The 25467-nt window shown below is 38.3% G+C and overlaps 1 protein-coding gene across 1 annotated transcript in view; it reads right to left on the bottom strand.

Moving 5' to 3' along the window:
- Positions 1 to 25467, bottom strand: part of LOC121876206 (tRNA-dihydrouridine(20) synthase [NAD(P)+]-like) — a gene marked incomplete at its 3' end in the record, with an annotated part of 99960 nt that overhangs the window by 57456 nt on the left and 17037 nt on the right. Inside the window, 2 exon segments of the mRNA XM_042381188.1 lie at positions 5185 to 5284; positions 7360 to 7498. Of these exon segments, the coding sequence (XP_042237122.1) occupies positions 5185 to 5284; positions 7360 to 7498 (239 nt within the window).

Genomic DNA, 25467 nt, shown 5'->3' with positions numbered 1-25467 from the left:
GCCCGACCCCCAAACTCTACTTTTTGACGACACACAACTATGTTCTAGTAAAAATAACATCTTAATTTTATGATGGTACATGCACACAATTAATACTTAAGAGAAATAGAGAAATACAGTCGCCAAGTTAATGTCCATTCAAATAATGGACTCAACTCCCTCCCCCTCTTCTCACACTACACTGCTGGCTCTTCCCTCTCTGAGAAATTTTTTGGGGAAAACCACTAGATTTTAATAAATAATACCTCAAACTAAAGTTAGGATAATATATTTGACATTGCTGGATTCCTTGTAAGACCAGGAATATTTTGAATATAAATGTCATATATTTTGCACAAAAGATAACATATTTACTCAGAGTAAACATTATATCTAAAATTTGTATGTCTAATGCAAAATCTATGATGTTTATATTCAAAATGATCATCAAATTGTAAGAATTCCAGCAATGTAAATTATATTCTGGCCGGGTAATTTGTATGAATTTTATGAGCTAAAACAAATATCTTCAGTTAATAAAAAAAAATAAATTCTTCACGACACTATCTGTCAATCAAAGTACCCCACCTTGCCTCCCCCCCTCTTCCAACCGCGCCAGATGGTCGGTCCGTCCCAACCATCCTCCCCGCCCCCCACCAACCCTCCCTACCAGAGAAGCTTTGGGAGAAAATAGTAATTTACATTTTTAGTAATAAATAATAACTCAGATTAAAGTTAGGATAATATAATTGACATTGCTGGATTCCTTGTAAGACCAGGAATATTTTGAATATAAATGTCATATATTTTGCACAAAAGATAACATATTTACTCAGAGTAAACATTATATCTAAAATTTGTTTGTCTTATGCAAAATCTATGATGTTTATATTCAAAATGATCATCAAATTGTAAGAATTCCAGCAATGTAAATTATATTCTGGCCGGGTAATTTGTATGAATTTTATGAGCTAAAACAAATATCTTCAGTTAATAAAAAAAAAAAAAAATATTCTTCACACCGTGCCAGATGGTCGGTCGGTCCCTTCCTCCCCCCCACCCCCCACCAACCCTCCCTACCAGATGTGTGGGAAAACCAGAATATTTACCTTTTTAGTAATAAATAATACCTCAAACTAAAGTTAGGATAATATAATTGACAATGCTGGATTCCTTGTAAGACCAGGAATATTTTGAATATAAATGTCATATATTTTGCACAAAAGATAACATATTTACTCAGAGTAAACATTATATCTAAAATTTGTATGTCTAATGCAAAATCTATGATGTTTATACAGGTTGTACCTCTCTAGTCCAGAATTCTGTGGTCCGGAAACTCCCGTGGTCCAGAACGATTTTAGTTTGTCCAATAGGTAGATAGGCAGCTTATTTTTTTTTTTTTTACTTATCTGAATTATTATTATTATTATTACAGGAGTATTAAATTTTTGCCCCTCAGGCCCTAATGTGGGTCAGTGACCTATTCCCGGGTGGGCTAATCCCCTTAAAAAAAAAAAGCCGCGGGAAATTAAGGTTTGTTTACATCCGGCAGTTCGGCTGCTCTCTCTCTCTCTCTCTGCTTGTCTATACAGAGTACAACATTTAACCCTTCAATATATATGAGCAGTAAATAAGTGTTGCTTTCATATTCTTATGTAGAGTAATGACGATATATTTTCACATGTGCGCACTTACATACGAGCAGTCTCACTTTTTTTTTTACCATTAATGGTTAGCTACTTATATTGTTCCATTTATTAACATTAAATAACATTACAGGTACTTCAAGCAACCATATTCATTTTTTTACATTAATTTTACTACAGCTAAACTCAGGGTCTTATTTTCTTCAGTTTTATATGTAGAACCAATCAGTCACTGGTTTCGTAAGCTTTAACATAAACAATGCCGGCAGCCGTCTCGTCTCCTCTAATATTCCACGTATTATTAATAAATTGTATTGTTAATTTTGCACACACGTACATTAATTCAATAAAAACAAATTCAGAAACATTAATTAAAATATATATGAACAGTAAATAAGTGTTGCTTTCATATTCTTATGTAAAGTAATGATGATATGTTTTCACGTGTGCGCATGCGCACTTACATATGCGATCTCTCTTTTTCTTTACCATTATCGTTAGCTACTTCTATTGTTCCATTTATTAACATTAAATAACATTACTTAAAACAACCATATTAATTTTACTACAGCTACAACCAAGGTCTTATTTTCTTCAGTTTTATATGTAGAACCAGTCAGTCACTGGTTTTGTAATCAACGAATACAATGCTGTGTCATTTCCTCGTGTGTTTTAATATTCTACGTATTATTAATGAATTGTATTGCTCATTTTGCACACAAACATTAATTCAATGAAAAAGACATTCAGTAATAAACAATAATGAATCTTTTGTACATAAGAGAAATGACGCTGTTTACACAATTATGCACGTCGTCTGCATGTTGGCGGGCTGTTCAAACCCGTCGAAATTCAAGTTTCCGCCGTCAAAATTTTTATTTATTTATTTTTTTGTTCCAATAAAATACGTTAAGAATTAAAAACTCGCGAAATTTCAGAAGCTACTATACGACATTTAACCCTTCAATAAGTCTTCAAAGAGACCATGATGCAGAGAAAGTGGTGCTAGTGCTTCCAGGCATAACCACAAGTCACTATCTATCCAGGAAAAGGGTGAATTTCCATGGTCCGGCAATTTCCATGGTCCGGCACCGGTCAGGTCCCGAGGTTGCCGGACTAGAGAGGTACAACCTGTATTCAAAATGATCATCATATTGTAAGAATTCCAGCAATGTAAATTATATTCTGGCCGGGTAATTTGTATGAATTTTATGAGCTAAATAAAAAAAAATATATAAATTATACTTCACCGCGTATATGAGTACATAAACCATGTTAAGTGAAAGTCCGGTTCTGGCGAGGCACCGCGTATATGAGAAATCGCGTTAAGTGAAACCGCGTTAAGCGGGGTACAACTGTACATTGTTTTCCTTTCGTTAGTTCAAATGTGCATTGTCATTTCCTTTTAACTTGGGGGGAGATGTGAGATTGAGAGATGGAGTACCATCGTATGATATGTTTTCCCATGTGTGAAGGTGGGAGTTTGTGGCAGCGCCCGGTTGCCAGTCACCATCTGACACTGCTATAGTAAAGTCTGCAAAGAACCTGGTCTATCATTCAAACCTCTCACAGTATATTTTGGAAAAATAATTTTTGCAGATTTAATATCCTACTGTAATGGTATTATGTTTCTCACTACCACAGCTCACTATCACTTTATGGACCTATTATCAAACTTTGTTGGTATTATTTATAAAATTTCCCTAATTTAATAAAAAAGGAAATATCGGTAATAATACGCATTACACATTACAAATGCTTATCGGTACTGGGCACATTCACTAGAAACTGTCCAGTACAGGGATTGTTTACATCTTATGCACCAGACCAGCTGACATTTCAGAGGTACTGTATTGTCTTTGCATTGTCACGACCACAACTAACTATCACTGTGTGGACCGCATGTCTATACAGTACAGTGTTTTTCCATTTTTATGTTTATTTATTTATGTTATTTCAGATTAATTATATTGTCTTATGCATACACAATGTTGTTATACATGTGCATTTAGCTATTTATATATATATTTTGCACAGTCCTGGGACTGGCATGAAAAACTCGTGGATTTTGCTTTCTCACGGGGTACATTTTACATAAGCCAAGTGAGCTTTAAGGGAATACTGTATAGCACAGTACTGTTGAAATGACACCAATGAAAGCTGATTTGCTGAAAGCCCTCTTTCGAGGATCACATCCTGAGCTTTCAAGGGGCATTAGTGTATACACTGGAGTGCATATACAGTGTAGTACTCTTTTACATTAATTTTTATGTGGAAAAATTCCTAATTATAAAACACTTCACATTATGTCGCATTCCTCAGGAACACATCCCCGATGTATAATGAAGACCCCTGTTTAGGGTAATACTGTACATGTATTCCTCTCTGTATGAATAGGTTAGATTCCTAAATACCCATTTGTTAAGTGAATTTTCGTATAGCAAATACAAAGACAAGGGAAAAATAAGGTTCGGTTCCCCAATGTCAAGAAAACCCCAAAACATGAAATTGGCTCATGAGCAACAAAAAAGCCTACCTAACTAATGATAAATAGTTCACATTAAAAACATGAATAGAATACTATCTAGGGTAGATGAAAATATGCACCTCAATGAATGCTTAACACAACCACCATTTGCATAGACACAGCCAGCGTGGCCTCAAGCCTTGACATAGCAACCCAGTCCAGCTGGGGACGCTTCCTCTGCTGATCCTCAGTAATGCTCCCCCTCCCACTCACACACAAAGAAATGTTTACCGGTAGTCCCTTTATGTTTTTGACATTTATGATATATATTTCTTTTACTTTTTTTAACATTAAAAATGAAGGATTGTGTGTGCTTGTAACGGAATAAAAAAATGAAGGTTGACTTTATCTACCCCAAATTAAGGTTGAAAAATAACAATAACATAACTCTCCCAGCTCATCCTGCTAACCCTCGCTGACATGCAAAGAGATGTTTATTCCCTTTGTTTTTGACATTACGATAATTTTTATTTGCACATTCTGTATGTAGGATTGTGAGTGCATGCAACTGAAAAAAAAAGAAAGTTATGTTTATCTACCTGAAATGATGAGCTGAAAAATAGCCATAACATAACTCACACCTCAGCCTGATAAGGAGAAGGCTAGGGGATTGTGGCCATCCCACCTGACTCCAGGGGGTATGCAATTTGAATTTTGCCAGGACCCAAATTAGTATAAGTGGAGGGGAACATTCATAACATGATAAAGAGGTGGTATTTAGGAAATTTGTAAAACAAATTTTCTTATCTCAAACACTTGTACCTTGTAGTGAAGGATACCTGTACAAGATCACTGGCTGCTCAAATCCAATCTCAAATGAAAAATTACCCAGAAGAATTCCCGTAACATGTTTTACTAAAGATGAATTTAAAATAAAGAACCTTTTAAGATTTCAAGATTTGATGTTCCTGACAGACCCACAATATCCATCTCATGCCAGACTAATTTTTGTAATAAAGTATAATTTCTTCACACACAAAAATCAACTTTTTTTTTTTTATTTAGTAAAACCATGAATAAGTGACAAACCTTTTCTGGCTGGCTGAGGAGGGCTGCTCCCATGCCCCCTTTGATACTAAACTCTTTTGGGCATCCCATATTCACATCCAAGCCCGCCACATATGATTCACTGTTGGAAAAAAGTTGGCAGCTATAAGAGGTTACTGATAAATGTATGAAATTACAATTTTATACGAATCGATTAAGTTATTTCTTAAATTATTAAGGAAGGGTGATGCAACTAGAATCTCCCAAAACACTTGCATTAGTCCATATTTCTATACACTCACTGACGTCAGCATTTGGCACATGCAAACCACCTCATTTTTCCCTTCCCTTAACCCTTTTACAAATAGATTCCATTGAGACACAATCCATCACGTTTCAGCAAAACTACTATTTATTTCTGAGAATATAATCATTCAGGCGCAGTTTAGGTAAAATATACATGTGATGTAACAGTTTTTTAACTGAAAACGATTCGAAAAACACGTACCCTCTAGCCCTGTTCAAGGAGAAGACTGGGAGGAGCTGTTTGGTGCTGAAGACGATGACAAGGAAAATGATTTTGATGGATTTTAATGTAAATATTCAGAAATATGGTATCGTAGTATTTATTCAAGTGAATTAGAATAGAATATTATTGTAATACAACAGTTTTTTAACTGAAAACTATTCGAAAAGCGATTACGGTAAAATCTTTAGAGCAACGAAAGAAAGCGAGTCATTGTTTTCATCATGATTTTATCCCACTTTCCACTGTAATACATACGTCATTTCAGCAAAAATATTACATTTCCATATTTATTTCTGAGAATATATTCATTCAGTCACAGTTAAGGTAAAATATACTTGTGATGTAATATTTTAATGAAAATACCAGGTATTTAGAAATACGGTATCGTAGTTTTCTTTTGTTTCAAATTTAATTAACAAAGATTGATGTTTCAAATGTAATGAACAAAAATTTATGTACAGTATCTACAAATAAACTTTAAAAAATGAATACTTTATGTTTTACATCATCCTGTGCATACCATACCATGCATTTGGCTACTTTGGGCTTGCTATGATGACGCAAGAGATCTGCCCTAGCAACTGTACCGACACTCACAGCTGGTGGTGTGTTGGTGTGTCATTTCCATTGTTTACTGGTAGTTACTGGTAAATATTTTTCAACCTAACAAAACTATTACCCGTTTAGAGGACGACCCCCAATTTTTTGCCAAAGAATTTGGTCTTAAAAACTCGAACTACACACAGGTATATACGGTAAATAAGGACATGGGGGGCCAGGGGTTTTTTAGGGGGGGGGGGAGGGCAGCAATAGTACACGGAATTTTTAACATTCACATTCACGGGTATCTCTGTTACCTAACCCCACATATGTTAATGGCCGACTGTACTTGATTTAGAGGACATAATAATGCACCAGGGAAGCACTAAATAAAAAAAAATAAATAAAAAAAGTGTGCAGTGGACGCAACAACAAACATGTGGGAACTGACTCCTCTCCCAACTGCCACCCCATGAACCCTCTCAAGTCAGAGCTTGCCTGACTTATGGTGGTTTCCGATTTACAGAAGTCCGACTGTACTGTATATGAAATTGACACCAAGGATTGTTGCAGTAGCTATAAATGTATGTAAATGTAAAAAATACAAACATAGCCATCTATAATGTCAAAGCAGGTCCTGAATAGTTCCACTTCAACCCCCTAGATTTACTGGCTATAAGAGTTGCTCAATCCTGATGTATGGATAGAAAATATATAATCAGAGAGAAGAAATGACCAATTACATTTTGGAAATCATTATACTGTATTGTATCTTTTTTTCTTCTGGGAAGCTATCCAATAAAACTACTGTATGACACAAGTGCACTTCTATGTTTTTTTAATTATAACAAACACTAGAATTAAGTTAAATATTTCACACCACATTTTGTGGCTTTAGATGGATCATGAAGGTACTGTGGTTTTCAAAATTTGTATTAAAACTCTTCTTTAACAAACTGTGCCCTCATCAAAACCTGCTTAAGTTTTTGCTTGTGTTGGGAGCTAATAAATAATAAAATTTTGTTGTCAGTTTCAACAAGAAGCAGCAAACAAATTTTATTCTGAGCTGGGCCAGTAGCTAATCTATATATAATACCACATAAAGGACATAATAATGCAATTTAAACAAATAAACAATCAAGCCTTACACCATCTTCCCAACTTTGAGGGCTCTCTGAGCATCACTCGTGCCAATCTGGAAAATAACTTTCGTTCGTTCCCTTTCACATGTGCGGAAGAAAACTGTTCCATCAGACTTGTCAATGAAGTCTACTGTACCTAAAACATCTGAAATGATATAAAAAAAAATTGTCACAACTCAGAACAAAATTCAAGGATTGATCATGAAAATCCTTTTTATTACTAAATTGGGACAAGGAGAATCATGCATAGTATGCCATCAAGCCTACCAGTTTCAACCTTGACTTAACACTGATACTTGGTAATAAGAAAATTTTTTATTTTTATCCCTAAAGATGAAACATATACAGTAATGAATTCATAAAACCTCTCAGTAGATCCTAAAGGCTTCTCACCAGGGAATATTGGTAACCACTCCTTCTGAGACTCATCCCCTTAACAATTTCATATAAAAAACGGGAAGCCAAGAGACAGCATCTCCAGCCTGATAAAGGAAAGTAACTTCAGAGGGTGCTAAAAACCCCTATCACAAACACTCCCTAATTTGGGCAAAATCAATTAGAAAATCAATTTATCCTCATAAAATTTTAACTGGTAGGTTGACACCCCTGAGAATGTCAACCTAAGCCAATACCAATGCCTGAAAAACCATGGTAAAGAAGACAGAATTCATTTGCCTAAGTCCACAGGTCTCTAAAACCAAACCGCAAAAGGTTGGCATTGTCACCATATGCCTTCAATGAATCTTACATTGGCAACAGCTGATGGGATAAAATAAGCAGAATACACTGACCAAGCCCTCCTACATGACCAGTTAGTTAAGTCACCAATTAAGTAAAGTCTTCCACTTCATGACTATAATATAGACAAAATAATACCTTACTCCAATGATAGTCAACAAGGAACAAACAGCATTATATAGCAACCATACTACTAAGGTTCTAGAAACAATTCTTCAATATTACACAAACATGCATATGTTCCTGTAGCACCAAATTCTTCAAAATCTTATCTTCTCTGTACTCTCCAGGAAAACTCCTGCTTCTAATTTCCATTTTTAAGGGTGCTAGCTTAGGTTAGTCATCACTGTTGAGGGCTAAACCCAGGTTAAAATCAAAAGACTTGATTGCATACTATTCATAGATATCTTAAGAACACCAGCAGCTTATCAAGAAAATCCAGCCCTTATCTAACAACAAAATAGCTTTTAATTCCTATTACTATTATTTTTAAATTTAATTCTTAAGTACCTGGATAAATATAAATAATGTCTAACAGAAAATCTGTTCAGTAATCATTGAGCAAAAAGCTTTTATAGTTTTAAAGTCTTGGAATAAAAATACAGTGAACCCTCGAAGATCCAGACCCTGTAAATCCAGATGTCCGAAGATTCAGACAAAAATTTTTGGGGTTCTGGGCTAAGAAACATTCCCAAAACAGAGCAAATAAAATTTTAGGCCCATGGGCGCTGGTTGACCAGTCGGTTGCACTGGACACAGGTGCTCGAGGAGGTGAGAATCATAAACAGTTGTCAAATGTTGTTTGTGGGACAATTTCATTCATTCTAGTAATGATACAATGTTTTTATTATGTTATTGTAGGTAAATACATTGTTTATATAATTTGTTTATCACTGTGCCTATCACCTTTTCCAAATTAGACTACAAGATATGTATTTCTCCCATACATATTTCGATCGTACACCTGGCAACGGGTGCGGGTAATGGGAGTGAGCGAGTCAGTGAGTGCTGCTAGTTGAGCATCGTCTGCACTTAACAAGCCTCCCTCTCTTCCTGCCATATTTTACTGGATTTACTGTTATTATTAGTGTTTTCTGTACTGATATAGTAATGTTTAATAGTACGTAATTATTCATGGCATTGTAGCCAGGTTAAACATGTCACTGCAACCACCAGGCTACTGGGCCAAGTTGTGAGGTGTCATGGTTGTTTCTCAACTAGTATTTTTGGGTAGATATATTTAACTTTCTTCATGTAATTTTACTCATTTACATGCACACACCATCCCAAATACATACTGTATAGTGAAAAAGTAAAAGAAATAATTGTCCTAAGAGCAAACCTGTATTCAAATGTACTAAGTTAATTACTAAACATTTTATGTCTAGTGCAAACTCTGGGAAGTTTGTACTTAACTTAGTCACTATCTTACAAGAATTCTGGCAATGTAAGTTAAATTCTGCCAAGTCAATTCAGTGACAGATTATAAGTGAAAAACAAACTCCTTCTATTTGACTTAAACTACAGTCAACCCTCACTTTACGCGGTCCCACATTCCGAGTTTCCACGTTTACGCGGTACCCTGCCGAAACCGGAATGCTCACATTCCGTGGTGCGTGTACCCCTTTACGTGGAGAGCGGCTGGCGAGCCGCGCCATTTTTGGATCCAAACCTCCCGCCATCTCTCCCGCCCTGTTGTGTAAGCGGCGCAAGCGGGGTGCGCACAAGGTCGCCCAGTCATCAAAACATTACCGAGTTCTTCACCCGCCACCCACCACAGCCGGCCCAAGTCAGTGATAGTGAGGATATGGACTTATATGGATTTTGAGGGGTTTGACAAAGAGGCCCTGCAAGCCACTGTGGTGGATAGTGATACAATTGATACAAGTGATACAGGTGAGGGCCAATAATCTGCCCTCTGCCTCGGAACCAACCCCCATCCCCGTGTGCCCAGCCATCTTTTCTACTAATGTAAGTGTTAAAAAACCTAATATTATTGATATTTCTCTTAATTATTAATTGTGTGTGCATACCATCATAAAATTAAGAAGTTATTTTTACTACAACATAGGTATTGTGTCTGAAAAAGTGGAGTTTGGAGTGCAGTAAAAAGTGAATCATCGTATCATGAATCATTAATTGCCATTAAAATAAAGCAATAATAATAATAAGATACATTCCATAGTGTGACCTTTTCATATATGCTGAGTGGCTTTTTACCCCCTTTTCCCCAAATAAGGAAAATTAATTAAAATAAAAAATAAATTCTTTAAATAATGGTTATTAATGCACCTTATACAATACAAATCAATACTAATATGTAGTTACACAAAGGAGATGGGATGCCATTGTTGTTATCAGTGTTTACACCCATGATGATATTTCTCCATCTGAAACTGAAGAAAATAAGACCTGGATTGTTGCTGTATTCTTTTCATTAATGCTATTTAATGTATATACAGTAGAAGTAACCACTATTGGTGAAGAGAAAAGTGAGGCTGATAGCAGAAGGCCAACATATGTACAGTAGAACGTTGATATAACACGAGATACAGTCCAAGAGAGGTTGCTTTATACCAAATTCGCAAGAAATCGAAGTGTTGTTTGAATGGAATAATTTAGTTTGGTCCTTGAGAGAAACACAAAATACTAAAATGACTGAGAGGCTACCCAGATGCACCTCAGCCCATCTCCTAGAATAAACAAAACATTGTTTTTTGTAGTAGTATGTTAAAACAAACACTCATAAATTAACACAACTAAAATTATGGGACGTGAAATGGTCTGTTTACTAGCGATCAACTGATGTGAAGATGGGGGGGGGAGGTGACAGTGACACGTTTGACAGTTGGGGCTGAAGGTCTAGTGAAGTATTTATTTGTTTATTTATGTCCTTTAGATTGAGTTTTTGTTTTCTGTTAATAAAATGTCACAAAAGTGACCGGGGAGAATACAATTTACATTGCTGGAATTCTTATAAGATAGTGATTGATTTGAATAAACATGCTATAGTCGCATTAGGAAACTTATAACAAATGGCTAAAATTTTTATCTCTTGTGCAAAATATATGAAATTTATATGCAAATTTTTCACTGTCTTGCAAGGAATCTAGCAATGCAAATTATGTTTTCATAGCTTTAGTCTGTGATATTATGTAAGATAAAAACTTTAAGCCTAAAACCACCCAACCCTGGCTGGGAAGATGGGGAGGGAGGTGACATGTTTGACAGTTGTGCCGAAGGTCTAGTGAAGTATTTATTTGTTTATTTATGTCCTTTAGATATTTTTTTTATAAAATGTCACAAAAGTAACCGGGGAGAATATAATTTACATTGCTGGAATTCTTACAAGATAGTGTCATGGAAACAGCATCATTTCTCTTATGTACAGAAGATTCATTATTGTTTTTTACTGATGTCTATTTGATTGAATTAATGTTTATGTGTGCAAAATGAAAAATACAATTCATTTATAATACCCCCTGTACGTAGAACTTTAAAACACACAAGAGGAGATGAGACGGCATGGTTTAAGCGTCGCTCTGTGATTTAAAGGGTGCGTTTCATACCTAGATTGCCATGTTGCCAGCAATGTCAGGAAAAAACAATGAATACCATTAATAATTATTTCGACCTAAACTGAATGACGAGAACCAATGTATAGTACAGGTAGTTCTGCTATAACGCGATAATTGTGTTCTTGTAAAATATCGTGTTATAGAAAATCGCGTAATAGAAATAACAGGGCTTATGGAGAAAATAGGGTTAGGTGCAGATTACTCGAAATCGAAAAAATTTAGTAGTTAGCCTAACACAAAGGATAGCACAGTCTAAATAAATGTTACATTCATATCTAATAATGAAATCATACAGTAAATTTAACACTTTACCTTGAAAAAATATGAATGTAACTTGATGGGGGAGAAGGGTGATTTTGAGGTTGATAACATCGAGCTTCTCTTCAAGTGTTATATCCTTTCTTTTACGATAATCACCGGGAATTCTATCATCAGAACACTTTTTGGAGATATTCTTCTTTACCATATTCACAGTTAATACCACAAAATTGGAGAAATAGTAAGCAAAAATCGCGTTATAGCAAACAAGCGTTCGCGTTATACAAATATTGTTCCGAATTCATAAATCGCGTTAGAGCAAATTCGCGTTATCAAAACACGCGTTATAGCAGAACTCACTGTACTTGCAATCACAGATGAAATGCCTTCCCCACACACACGTCTCGCTACACCGTCTGCTAGACACCCCGATCATGGGAACAATCCATTCTCTGGTGTGTCTATGTGCACATCCTCTTTGAACTACACCAAGTATCAGTGATATGAGTTGACTTATGTAAGTGTCAGGAGGACAGGTATAAAAAACACTGCATAAAGAGATACTTGATTTCAAGTCATGGTAGACAGGGCTCCTGATTGGAGGGAGGGTTGGTGATGGCTCCAGACAGTAGGGCAGCAGGAGTGAGGTGCTCAAGTCAATTTTTCCTCAAGTTCCTACATATCATGGACAATCTTACTACCATTTATAGTATAATCAAGTGCCACATTTGATATATTAACTTTACATATTACAGGTTTCTATGGTAATTTAAAAGAGAACAGAAAACACGATGCACATGGACGCACGCATGTACGCACACATAAGCGTACTGTGCAGATGCTGTCAACTGTGCACATGGGTGAAATGGTGGACAGTGGCAAAAGGGCCTGAACCACAGGAGAGGTCATGAAAAAACCTGACACTGTTGTGGACTACAATGTCAAATGCGGCTCGTGGACAAGAGTGACATGCAGGTTGACCTCCTATGTATCACCAGTGCCCAAGTCAACCAGCCCACAATCCTTAAATCAGCTACGACCTATTGCAATCACCCCAATACCCAGCCTAATCTGTGAAAGTTTTGAGTTCGACTGGGCTTATGCTGATATTGCAGGAGTCGTAGACCCTCAGCAATTTGGCAATATGAAAACTTCCTCCACCACTCACTGTCTTGTCAGCTTCCTCGATTACATATACCGCCATCTCGAGAAACGAAAAACGTCTGTAGCTGTCACCTTCATTGATTTCACTAAAGCATTCGACCTAGTTGACCACAATTTAATCATCAACAAAGCTATTGACCTCGGGCTTCGGAGAAGTCTTATACCATGGCTTACAGACTTCCTCAGTGAACCGACGCCAAGCTGTACGCTTCCGAGGGGCTGTCTCCACCTTTCAGTCACTCACCTGTGGCGTCCCCCAAGGCACCAAGATGGGACCACTCTGCTTCCTTATGCTTATCAATGATGCCCTAAGAGAAACTCCTGCTAGCTGGAAATATGTCGACGACTCCACCATTGGGGTCAGCGTCAACAATTCTGCTCCCGACTTTTCCGCCCTTCAGGATTTAATGAACAGTCTCCAAAACTGGGCCACCAACAACCACGTCACCATCAACCATACCAAGACCATGGTTATGCACATCAACCTCTCCTCCAACATTGTCCCACCCCCTTCCATTACTTTAGGACCCAACACACTCCAGGTTGCAGATTCCACTAAGCTCCTCGGCGTCACCATAGACAACAAACTAAATTGGAAACCACACGTCAGTGAAGTTGTCAAATCCTCCAGTTTCCGTCTCCACCTCCTCCGCCGACTCAAGTCCCTCGGAGTTCCTGCACCCGAGCTCCTCAGTGTTTACTCAACATTCATACTTCCCAAGCTCACCTATGCCTCACCCTACCTGGTCTTCCTCCCTAAATGCCACACAATGTAAACACCTAGAAAAAGGGCAAAAGAGGGCATGCAAGATTATTCTCTCCCCTTCCTACTCCACATATCAAGAAGTGCTCAACACACTGACCCTTTCGACTCTCACTGACCATCACCACGACCTCATCTGCAAATTTGGTAAGAATCTTCTGCACCATCCTCGACACCGGCTCCTACTACCACCTGAGATCCCTAGCCCGAGAATTGCTGTTCGATACCACAACCGCATCCAGCCCATACGTGCACGAACTGATCGCTATAAAAACAGCCCAGTCCCAACCATTGTAAAAATTATCAATAACTTGTAATAAACCAGTGTATTCACTCCCAGTAAATCCTACATCTTGCACTGTCACTATGTTGAAATGCCCTGTAGTTTGAGCTTTTCCCCATCTTGTTATTATATATATTATTTGTATCACTTATGTTATTTGTATATCATTTGTAAATCGAAACCCATTCCCCAATTATGTAACTGTATATTTTCAGCCTTCTGGCTACTATGCTCTTTCAATAAACCGTTAATTATTATTATTTATTATTTATAATTGAGTGTGTATGGAAATGTCTCAAGTGGTACAAGAAGATGTTCCTACACCTCTTGGACATCGCCATCCTGAATGCGTAAAACTTGTACCTACTTAAAACCGGGAAAAAACCCTCTCTCAGGGTTCTTCAGAAACAAGTTATAACACAACTCCTAGAGAAGAGTGGCAACATTGTGGCAGCTGTACCATGACATCACAGCCAAGCAGGCCTACCTGACAGACTCCTTGCACGTGACTGGGATGTTCGTCACTACCTTGACGACGTCCCAACTCTTCCAAGTGGTTGTAAGGTGCAAAGGCGGTGTTACATTTGCAAGAACACAGACGTGACGACGAGGTGCAAGGAGTGTGATGCTGGTCTCTGTAAACCTTGCTTCGTGGAGTACCACTCTAGGAAAACATTCTAAAACAATGTGGCACGTGCTTGTAAATAGTGTAAATAGTAGTATAGGTGTATTTGTAAGGAACAAAGTGAAATATTTGTGGAAACGGTACACAGTTATGGGCATTCACTCATCACTACCCACAAGCGCTGGCAGACAGCTAGCTAGGTGGCAGGGTAGCACCAGCACAAACACCACTATGTATCACCAACACCACCACGTATCACCACCTCAGCACCCTAAGTGTGGTCAAAGGGAAGCTTCTTGGTAAGTACAGTAGAAAGTCGATTTAAAGCGATTCAATTCAAGATTATTGATTTAAAGCGACACCCACAATTAAGGACAATGTTTTAATTTAAAGCGAATCTTTCCTATTTTGCGTGAGTCAATCTGGCGTTTCTCTGGGCATGCTACACTGTCCTAAGGACAAAGCTGCACTGTACATGTACTCAAAATAATGTACTAAATGATTATTAAAATTTTTGTCTAGTGCGAACTACAGCATATATATATATATACTGTATTCAAATTAATCACTATCTTATAAGAATTCCAGCAATGCAAATTATATTCTCCCCGGTCACTTCTGTGACATTTTATAAGCAAAAAACATAAACTCAAGCTGAAGGACATGAATAAACAAATAAAAACTTCATTAGACCTTCAGCGCCAAAACATGTCACTGTCACTTCCCTCCCCTCCCTCCCCCCATCTTCCCAGCCAGGGTTTGGTATTTTAGGCTTAAAGTTTTTACCTTATATAATGTCAGAGACTAAAGTTAGGAGAATATAAATTGTATTGCTGGAATCCTTGCAAGACAGCGAATAATTTAAATATAAACATCATAAATTTTGCATGAGATAAAAAATTTTGCACTCTGTAATAAAATTCTTAAATTAGAACTAAAATTTGTATGTCTAATGAGAGCTATAGCATGTTTATATTCAAATTAATCACTATCTTATAAGAATTTCAGCAATGTTAATTATATTCTCTCCCATGTTAGTTCAGTGACATTTTACAAGAGAAAATCTTAAAGTCACTCTTAAGGACAGTTAAATAAATAAGCACTAGACCTTGGCATCAACTGTCAAACATATCACCTCACCTCCCCCCTTCCAGCTTCCCAGCCAGTAAACAGACCATTGTGCATCCCATAATTTTAGCTGTGTTGGTTTATGAGTGTTTGTTTTAACATAATACTACAAAAAACAATGTTTTGTTTATTCTAGGAGATGGGCTGAGGTGCATCTGGGTAGACTCTCAGTCTTTTTAATGTTTTGTGTTTCTCTCAAGTACCAAACTAAATTATTCCATTGAAACAACACTTCGATTTAGTGCGACCTCTCTTGGACTGTATCTTGTGTTATATTGACATTCTACTGTACCTTCTTTTGTTGCTTATTTTTCATTGTTTGTCCATTTTATCATGTTGTATCAAAGTAATATTACTAAAGGTAGTGTAGAATTATTAAATATTAATGCTATGATTATGTTTTAAATGTATTTATTTGTGGAATTATTATTCCGATAATTATTTGTATGACATACGAGCTCTCCCAAACACAAAGACAGCCAGACAGCCTAGCGACATTTGCGCATGGAGGCTGCTGGGCTTGTGAGTGGTGATGCCAGCATGGCTAGTATAAACAGTGGCTACTTGGCGGGCATTTTGTTTTCACGCATCTGAACAGGAACAGGAGAAAAGTTTTCTCAGATTTCATACGGCATTTTTGTGTCCTTATTCAACATGAGCAAGAGAGCAAGGTGAGAGGTCTGTGGATATTTCATCGCTTTGGGGATGGCGGAATCAACAGTGAAAATTATCCGTAAGAGTGGAGAAAAATGAAAGAAAGTGCTATGTCTACAACTCCTTTAAGTGCAAATAAAGTTTGCCAAAGCAGCAGTGTGGTTATGGAAGAAATTGAACGACTTAAAGTAGTGTATACAGATTGAAGACAAAATTCAAAAGCATACTCCATTGAGCACTGTTATTATTCAAACAAAAGCCCTAGCATTGTTCAATGATCTTAAAAATGCAAGTAAAAGTGAAAGTGCTAAAACCAAAAAAGTTCAGTACAAGTTGAGGCCAGTTTGCTAGGTTTAAACAAAGCCACGGGTTATATACAGTAGACTCGCAACTTACGCGTATTTTTCTTATGCGGTTTCAACTGTACTTGAAACCGTACGCGGATTACCCTGGGGATTAGGTTATAATTTCCAATTTCAAACTCCAAATTTTCAAAATAGGTCGTAAGCGCACCAAACGCTAGCTCGCCAAAGCTCCATTCATGCCATCCCACCTCTCTGTCTTCAGTTGCCGCGTGGGTATTGTCGAAGTAACACCTGCCTCTCGTGTGTGTCAATTTAGTGCACTTAAACCTCTCTCATATTCCTTCATAATGCCCAAACCCAAGCCAACCTCTGCCTCTGGTCCTCCAGCAAAGAAACAACGCTCTGTGATGACCCTGGAAGAAAAAGTGGCCATTTTAAACTTAATAAAAGGCGGGATGTCGGTCGCTGCTGTGGCACAGAGGTACGGACGCAACGAATCAAGCGTGAGGTCCATTAAGATTCGGGTGAAGGAAATTCATGAAACAATGTCTAAACATGCCACAAATACTGCTAAGGTGACTACCCAGGTTAGAGATGTAACTCTAGTGAAGGTGGAGAAGGCATTAAACATCTGGGTAGAGGATATGAACCAGAAACGTGTCCCCATCGACGGCAACATGCTCAGGGAGATAGCACGCTGAGTCTTTATGACCAGTTTAAATCTAAGGTTCCTCAGGGCGAAGCATCCACCAGCTCTGAGATGAATTTTAAAGTAAGTGCAGGTTGGCTCGACAGTTTCATAAAGCGTTTCAACCTGAAAAATATTAGAATCACTGGCGAATCGGCATCGGCGGACGAGGCCGCTGCACGGATGTTCCCCAACGAATTCAGGAAATTGATTGAGGATAATGGATATCTTCCAGAGCAGGTCTTCAACGCTGATGAAACAGGTTTGTTTTGGAAGAAAACGCCAACCAGAACCTACATTTCCTAGTCTGAGAAGCAGGCCCCCAGGTTCAAGGCCGCGAAGGATCGCGTCACCCTCCTACTGTGTGGCAACGCAGCAGGGCATATGATAAAGCCAGGCATGATTTATAGGTCTGCCAACCCTCGTCCTCTGAAGGGAAAAAATAAGAATCTCCTCCCTGTCTACTGGCAGTCAAACAAGAAAGCCTGGCTGACAGCAGTGTTTAATCCCCAAGGTAAAGAGCTACCTAGAGAAGCTGGGCCTGCCTTTCAAGGTGTTGCTGGTTGTTGACAAGGCACTAGGCCACCCAGATGCAATAAAAATCGCACACAAAGACGTCGAGGTAGTGTTCCTTCCACCCAACACCACCTGCATCCTCCAGTCTCTCGACCAGGGCATGATTCGGTGCTTTAAGGCAGCGTACACATGCCTTACCTTTGTTCGCATTCGCAATGCCATGGAAGACATAAGAACATAATAACACAAGAATGGAGGAAACTGCAGTGGACCTATTGGCTCATACTGGGCAGTCCCATTTACACCCAACCCCTATCGCTCATATATCCATCCAACCTATGTTTGAAGCTATCCAGGGTATTCGAGTTAATGATGATATTTGGTAACTTGTTCCACTCGTCCACTACTCTCTATGTTTACCTATTTCGCGCCTAAATCTAAATTTGTCTAATTTAAAACCGTTGTTATGAGTTCGCTCCTGGTTGGATAGTTTGGTGATGTCCCCTTTGTTTAGCCCTGACTTCCATTTATACACCTCTATCATATAGCCCCTCACTCTACGTATCTCGAGGGAGTGCAAATTAAGAAGCTTTAGCCTATCTCTGTACTCAAGATTTCTAATGCCTGGGATTAGTCTTGTCATTATCCACTGAATTATTTCCAAGGATTCTATATCCATTCTGTAATACGGTGACCAGAATCGAACTGCGTAATACAAGTGAGGTCTCAAGCGCGAGATATAGTTTTAAAATGATCTTGCTAGTCTTGTAACTAACACTCCTTTGTATGAACCCAAGTACTTTATTAGCCTTGTTTCGAGCAAATACACATTGTTTACTTGGCTTAAGATTCCTACTTATCATTACTCCTAAAACTTTCTCGCAGTCGGATTTCTCAATAACATTGTTGTTCATCTGATAAATGGTTTCCCTGTTTACATCTCCTATACTGAGTACTTTACATTTGTCCACATAGAATTTCTTCTGCCATTTTTCAGATCATTCGAAAAATTTGTTTAGATCTTCCTGTAATTTTGCGGAGTCTTCATCAGATTTAATTACATGCCCTATTTTAGTGTCATCAGCAAATTTACTTATGTTGCCGTCTATGCCGATATCTATGTCGTTTATGTATATAATAAATAACAATGGTCCGAGTACTGAGCCTTGGGGAACTCCAATGGATTTAGTGCCAATAATGCTCACTCGCTGTTTCCTGTCCTGTAATCACACCCTAATCCATTTTAGAATATCTCCTTTAATGTCATGAGCCTCCACTTTTCTTATTTGTCTTTCGTGTGGACTCTGTCAAGGGCTTTGCCAAAGTCGAGATATACCACATCATAATTGTGCCCCTCGTCCACCGATTCGTAAACAAATGAAAAGAATGTTAATAGATTAGTTAGACATGAACGCCCACTTGTGAAGCCATGTTGGGAATCATTGATCAACTTGTGTTTCTCCAGGTGATTTCGAATAGTTTGAAATGATTGCTTCCAGTAATTTGCCTACAATTGATGTTAGACTGATTGGTCGGTAGTTAGAGGATAGTGATCTATCTCCCTTCTTGAAAATAAGTATTACATTTGCTATCCTCCAGGATTCTGGTACTACAACCGTTTTTAAGGACATGTTAAACAACTTTGCTAAGGGCATACTAAGCTCTTCCTTACATTCCTTTAATACTCTGGCAAACATCTCATTGGGACCTGGTGACTTATTAGGTTTTATTTTGTCTATTTGCTTACTAACATCGTTACCAGTCACTACTATCTCGCTTAATTTATTTTCTTCACTATCTCTGTATAGTCGGTGCCTCGGGTATCATGTTTAAATTTTCGGTGGTGAAAACTGTTGAAAAATATTTATTCAGATTATTGATCATTTCTCCGTCTTATCAGTTAGCTCGCCGGTATCTGACTGTATTGGGCCAATCTTTTCTCGTGTTTAGTTTGAAACATTTGATAGAATCCCTTGGGGTTTGACTTCCCTTTCCTTGCTATCTTCAGTTCATTATGCCTCTTTGCTTTTCTTATCTCGGTCTTAACCCTACCGGCCAATACCTTATAATAATCTCGGAGGTAAACTTCACCTTGATTTATTCTCCTACCTATTGCCTTCCTTTGTCCAATAATATTATTTAAATAATTATTTATCCATTTAGGGTCATTGTTGTTTGATCTGAGTTTTCTGTATGGTATGTTCTGCCTTTGTGCATTAAGTAACTCATTATTTAAATTGTTGTGGAACTCGGCAACCTCAGATCTCGTTATCAGGTCATCCCCAACCATCAGGTCTCCAGGGAAGGTGAGGTCGCCCTCTGTGGGTCATGTAATTCACCCCCAAGCGCGACACCCCCTCTCTCAGCTGCCTCTTCAAACTATCAAAGTTTGCCCTACTGAAATCTGGGATGTTAGTGGAATTTTCCTTGCATCTGCTCTGAAATTCTAACTGGAATCTAATTTCTTTGTGATCGCTGTTAGCAAGTTCGTTCCCTAACTCGGCATTACTAATGAGGTTATCTCCGTTTGACAGAACTAAATCGAGTATATTATTACCCCGGGTGGGTTCGGTTATATGTTGGCTTAGAAAACAGTCCTGGATTATTTCAAGAAAATCCTCTGATTCTGAGTTACCTGTAAGGTCGATCCAATCTATTTGGCTAAAGTTAAAGTCGCCTACTATACAGACTTTGCTATGTCTGGATGCCCTGCGCATTTCATCCCAAATAAGTCGCTCATTAACTCTATCAAGATTAGGAGGTCTATATATTACTCCTGTTAAAAAATTTTCCCCACCATCGATTAATTTTATCCAAATTGTTTCTGTATTCCGCTGTTTTTATTTCCTTATTTATTTCACACTTCAGATTATACCTGACATAGATTGCTACTCCGCCTCCTTTCCTAATCTGCCTATCAGTATGGAATAATTTGTAACCTGCAATTTGGTATTCGCCAGGTAACTCACGTGAGTCTAGGTTTATCCATGTTTTGGTGAATGCTATTATATCGATTTTTTCGGTACATACCAACGCCCTGATTTCATCCATTTTGTTTCTCATACTTCTACTGTTAGCGTAGTAGACATTTAACCCTTTAGGTGCGTAATTAAATTTCGCGCCGGTTCCTGAAAAGTGTCAATTATCCTGCCAAAAATGAATTTCATATAATCACATTTTCTATATGTTTTTCCTAGAGAACTTTTAGTATATTTTCCAAATCTGGAACAAAAATTCACATATGTGTGCAAATTTTAGAGAAAAAATGACATTTATACCCAAAAATGCAGGAAATTAGTATAAATCAATGTGTGGTATATGGCAAATAAATTTTATCAATTTGGTTACTAAACAGCAAATTTAGATATGTATTACATATTCAGATAATATCAAACAAAATAGTACAAAAATAAGCTATATTGCATTCAGGAAATACTCCTATACCTTAATACATAATATGTCCGCATGTTGTCTCATTTGGGGAAGTTTTTTCAAGGCCGTGGGATATCCCCGCTTGTCGCATTTAATTAATATAATATTTTGGGCGGGTTTACCCGCATGCCGCATCCAAAGGGTTAAGTTAGTCGTGTTCTGAGTGCTCTCTTTGTCGCGTTTAGGTTTTAATTCCCTGCCTAATTTAGTTTTGTCATAATTCCTAGCACTATTTCCCTGTAACCTTTCACTTTGTTTACCCGCTCCCACTGCAGTCTCCTCCACCCCCGTGCTCATATATTCTCCTGGCAGTTAAAAGACTTCGACATCTTTTGAACTGCCCTCTCGAGAGAGCCAGCCAGAGTTGCCACCCCATCCCTAGACAGATGCACCCCATCCCGAGCATAAAGGTCCCTTCTGCCGTAAAAGTTGTCCCAGTTGTCAATGAATGGGACTGATATTGCCTTGCAATATCTGTCTAGACGGCAATTGACACTAACTGCCCTTGACAGCTATTCATTGCCAACTCTCCTTCTAAGCAGGACACCACATATGATAGGGATCCCTCCCTTCGACCTAATACGTTCTATAGCCGTCTTGAACTTATCAAGAAGCTCCTCACTCCTACACCGGCCAATATCATTGCCTCCTGCACTAAGGCAGATAATGGGTTTGTTCCCATTACCAGACAAGATATTGTCCATCCTGTCAACTGTATCCCCCACTCCAGCTCCTGGCAAGCACACCCTCACCCTATTTTAATTTTTACCACAAAAAGCTCTGTCCAGGTACCATACCTGGGAATCGCCAACAATTAATGTTTTCGTACCTTCCTTGTCAGCCTTGTCCCTGACTATGCTAACGTCCAATTGGTCTATCAAAGGACTGAAAGAGTTGGTATACTTAGCTGTTGTTGTCGTATCCTTGGTGTGTTTTTTCACCACCAGTTTGGTCGTCCCTCTCCTCACAACCTTCCATTCGCCTGAGTTTTTGTCAGACACGGGCTTTCCTTGTCTCATTTCTTCCTCCATCCTCGCTATCACTTCCTTTAATTTCAAGATTTCTTCCTTGGCCCTCTCTAACTCTAACTCGGCCCTCTGAAGGGCACAGCCCTGTTCACCAGTAGAACTAGCCATTACTGACAATTAATCCTTCACTTTTGTGAAGGAGGCCATGGGTGCACTGAAAGCAGAGTCGGTTAATTCGTGTTAGCGGGCACTGTATAATGTCTGTGTGAATGACTTCAATGGATTCCCTACGATCGACTCTGAAGTTAAGCACATCATGACAGTAGCCTGGGCTGTAGGCGGTGATAGGTTTGAAGACATGGTCGAGCAGGAAATCGAGGAGTTAATTGAAGGGCACAGGGAAACTCTGACTGATGCTGAATTGGAGGAAATAGTGAGAGCGGACAAAGAAGACGGTAGTGGCGACGACGATGATGATGAAGAACAAGATGAGCCAGCATGTTGGGATATGCACAAGTTTTGTGAAGTGTTTCAGGTGGTCGAACACTTGAAAAACTTAGTGTCTGAGTACGACCCCTCTATGGAGTGCAGCATCAACTTCTCACAAGGTCTTACAAACGTTATGGCTCAGTATAAGAATATGTTCCAGCAGCTAGAAACAACAACGACAGCTTCCCATCACCATATTTTTTAAGAAAACCTCAACATCAACATCATCAGCAGATCAGCCAGCGCCCTCAACGTCTCACAGTGACCTTGAGCTGCCCACATCCTCCCCTGACCTTGATGATCCCCCCACGGTGACATTGGAAGGGGATGAATAATCTCAAAACAACAACACAGCTCTGTCTACATAAAGGTTTTCTACTAATATTTTTAGCTCGATATACAAAACTTTTTCATTTATTTTTACTTATTTACATGCATACACTATCCTAAGGGCAAAGTTGTACTGTACATATACTCAAAATAATGAACTGAATAATGACTAAAATTGTTATGTCTAGAGCAAACTATAACATGTTTATACAAATATCCAAATTAATTACTATCTTATAAGAATCACAGCAATGTAAATTATATTCTGCCAGGTCAGTTAAGTGACATTTTATAAGAGAAAAACTTGAAGTTACTCTAAAGGACAGATAAATAAATATGCACTAGACCTTTGGCTCCAACTGTCAAACATATCACCTCACCTCCCCCTCCCTCCCTCTCCCCCATTTTCCCAGCCAGGGTTTGGTGGTTTTAGGCTTAAAGTTTTTATCTTATAAAATATCATAAACTAATGTTAGGAGAATATAATCTGCATTGCTAGAATCCTTGCAAGACAGCGAATAATTTGAATATAGACATCATATATTTTGCACAAAAGATAAAAATTAATCACCTGTATTACATTACAGTCATAGTTTATGAGTTCTAGTGTATACATACGTATATACAGTATATAGTGATTTAAGGGCGATTTAGGGGATTTTTAGGAGTGTTTCTGATTTAATGTATTTTTTGACTTTAACCGAGGTCCCATGAACGTAACCCTCGCATAAGTTGTGAGTCGACTTTAATTCAAAAGTCACTGGTGAGGCAGGAAGTGGTGATTCATCTACCGCCACCGCCGCAGCAGCTACTGCTGCTGCTTATCCAGAATAACTATGCAAATTAATTGAGGAAGGAGGCTACTTGCCCAGTCAAGTTGTTAACGTTGATGAAACAGGACTGTATTTCTACGGAAGAAAAACCTGCACCAGGATTCAAAGCAGCCAAAAATCATATCGCACTCCTCTTGAGTGATAATGCAGAAGGTGATTTTAAACTCAACCTTTCACTGTATATCACTATGAAAACCCGAGAGCATTCAAAGGTGTGTAAACAAAATTTACCAGTAATTTGGTGGTCAAACAATAAAGCATGGATGACAATGACTCTTTTCATTGATTAGTTCAAAATACATTTTTGCTCAGTGTTAAAGAAATGTGCCAAGAAAAACATAACACACAAGGCGCTGCTTACATTAGATAATGCTCTAGGCCGCCCAGCTCACCTAAATGAATTGTCTGAACATATACAAGTTGTTTTTCTTCCACCAAATACCACGTCCATGCCTCAACCTATGGACCTAGGCGTTATATCATCATTTAAGGCCTATTATTTATGCCATGCCATGTCTCAAATGATTGAAGAAACAGATGGTGTTGGAAAGCCGTCCATAAAAGAATTTTGGAGTGGATATCATATTCTAAAAGCTGTTAAAAGCATTGGAAAGTCATGGAAGGAAGTAACAGAAGGGAACATGAATGGTGTGTGGAGGAAATTATGGCCGGAATGGGTAAAAACCTTCAAAGGTTTTCAGGAAACCATGACAAACATTCAAAGAAATATTGTTGAGTTTGCCAAGCACATTGTAGGAATTGAAGAAGTTGATGAAGAGAATGTTCAGGAGCTATTAAACAGTCATGTAGAAGACCTAACTAATGAATAACTTAGGCAACTTGAACAAGAGCACGAATGGAACACGAACACAAACACACCAACAGATTAACCCTACCTCACTTTTTCACAAATTTATGACAAAGCATTTGGCAAAAGCATTTGCTTATATGGAGCAAGCAATGAACAATTTTATGAAGTGGATCCATTAACAGAAAGAAGCATTAAAATTAACAGGGACGTGAAAAATGCAAATGACCCCTACACCAGTGGCGAATCCTCTGAGCATGCTAGGCAAGCGGCGCATGCTCACTGCTCAGAGCTTTTTGTTTGTTTATTCATCATAAATAATAAATTTACATTTATACTCTAAAATGCAGCCTAGCGCTAAGTAACAGCACTGTGTAAGGGAGCGAGGCCGGGGCTAGCTCCTCTCCCAAGCGCATCGGTAAGTGCTGTTTCACCTCGATGAAAACCTGCACGCGCAGCTCGCTGACATCACAGTCATACCACGGTGAAATGGCAGATATGATGCTCCAGGCCGTGGAGCATCAGTGTCGCTCCACCCACGAGTCTGTGTGGGT

Source organism: Homarus americanus, unplaced genomic scaffold, assembly GCF_018991925.1.
Source record: "Homarus americanus isolate GMGI-L3 unplaced genomic scaffold, GMGI_Hamer_2.0 scaffold34921, whole genome shotgun sequence".
Classification (NCBI taxonomy): domain Eukaryota; kingdom Metazoa; phylum Arthropoda; class Malacostraca; order Decapoda; family Nephropidae; genus Homarus; species Homarus americanus.
Note: the sequence above shows the minus strand (reverse complement) of the source record. Positions and strands in the feature narration are given on the sequence as shown.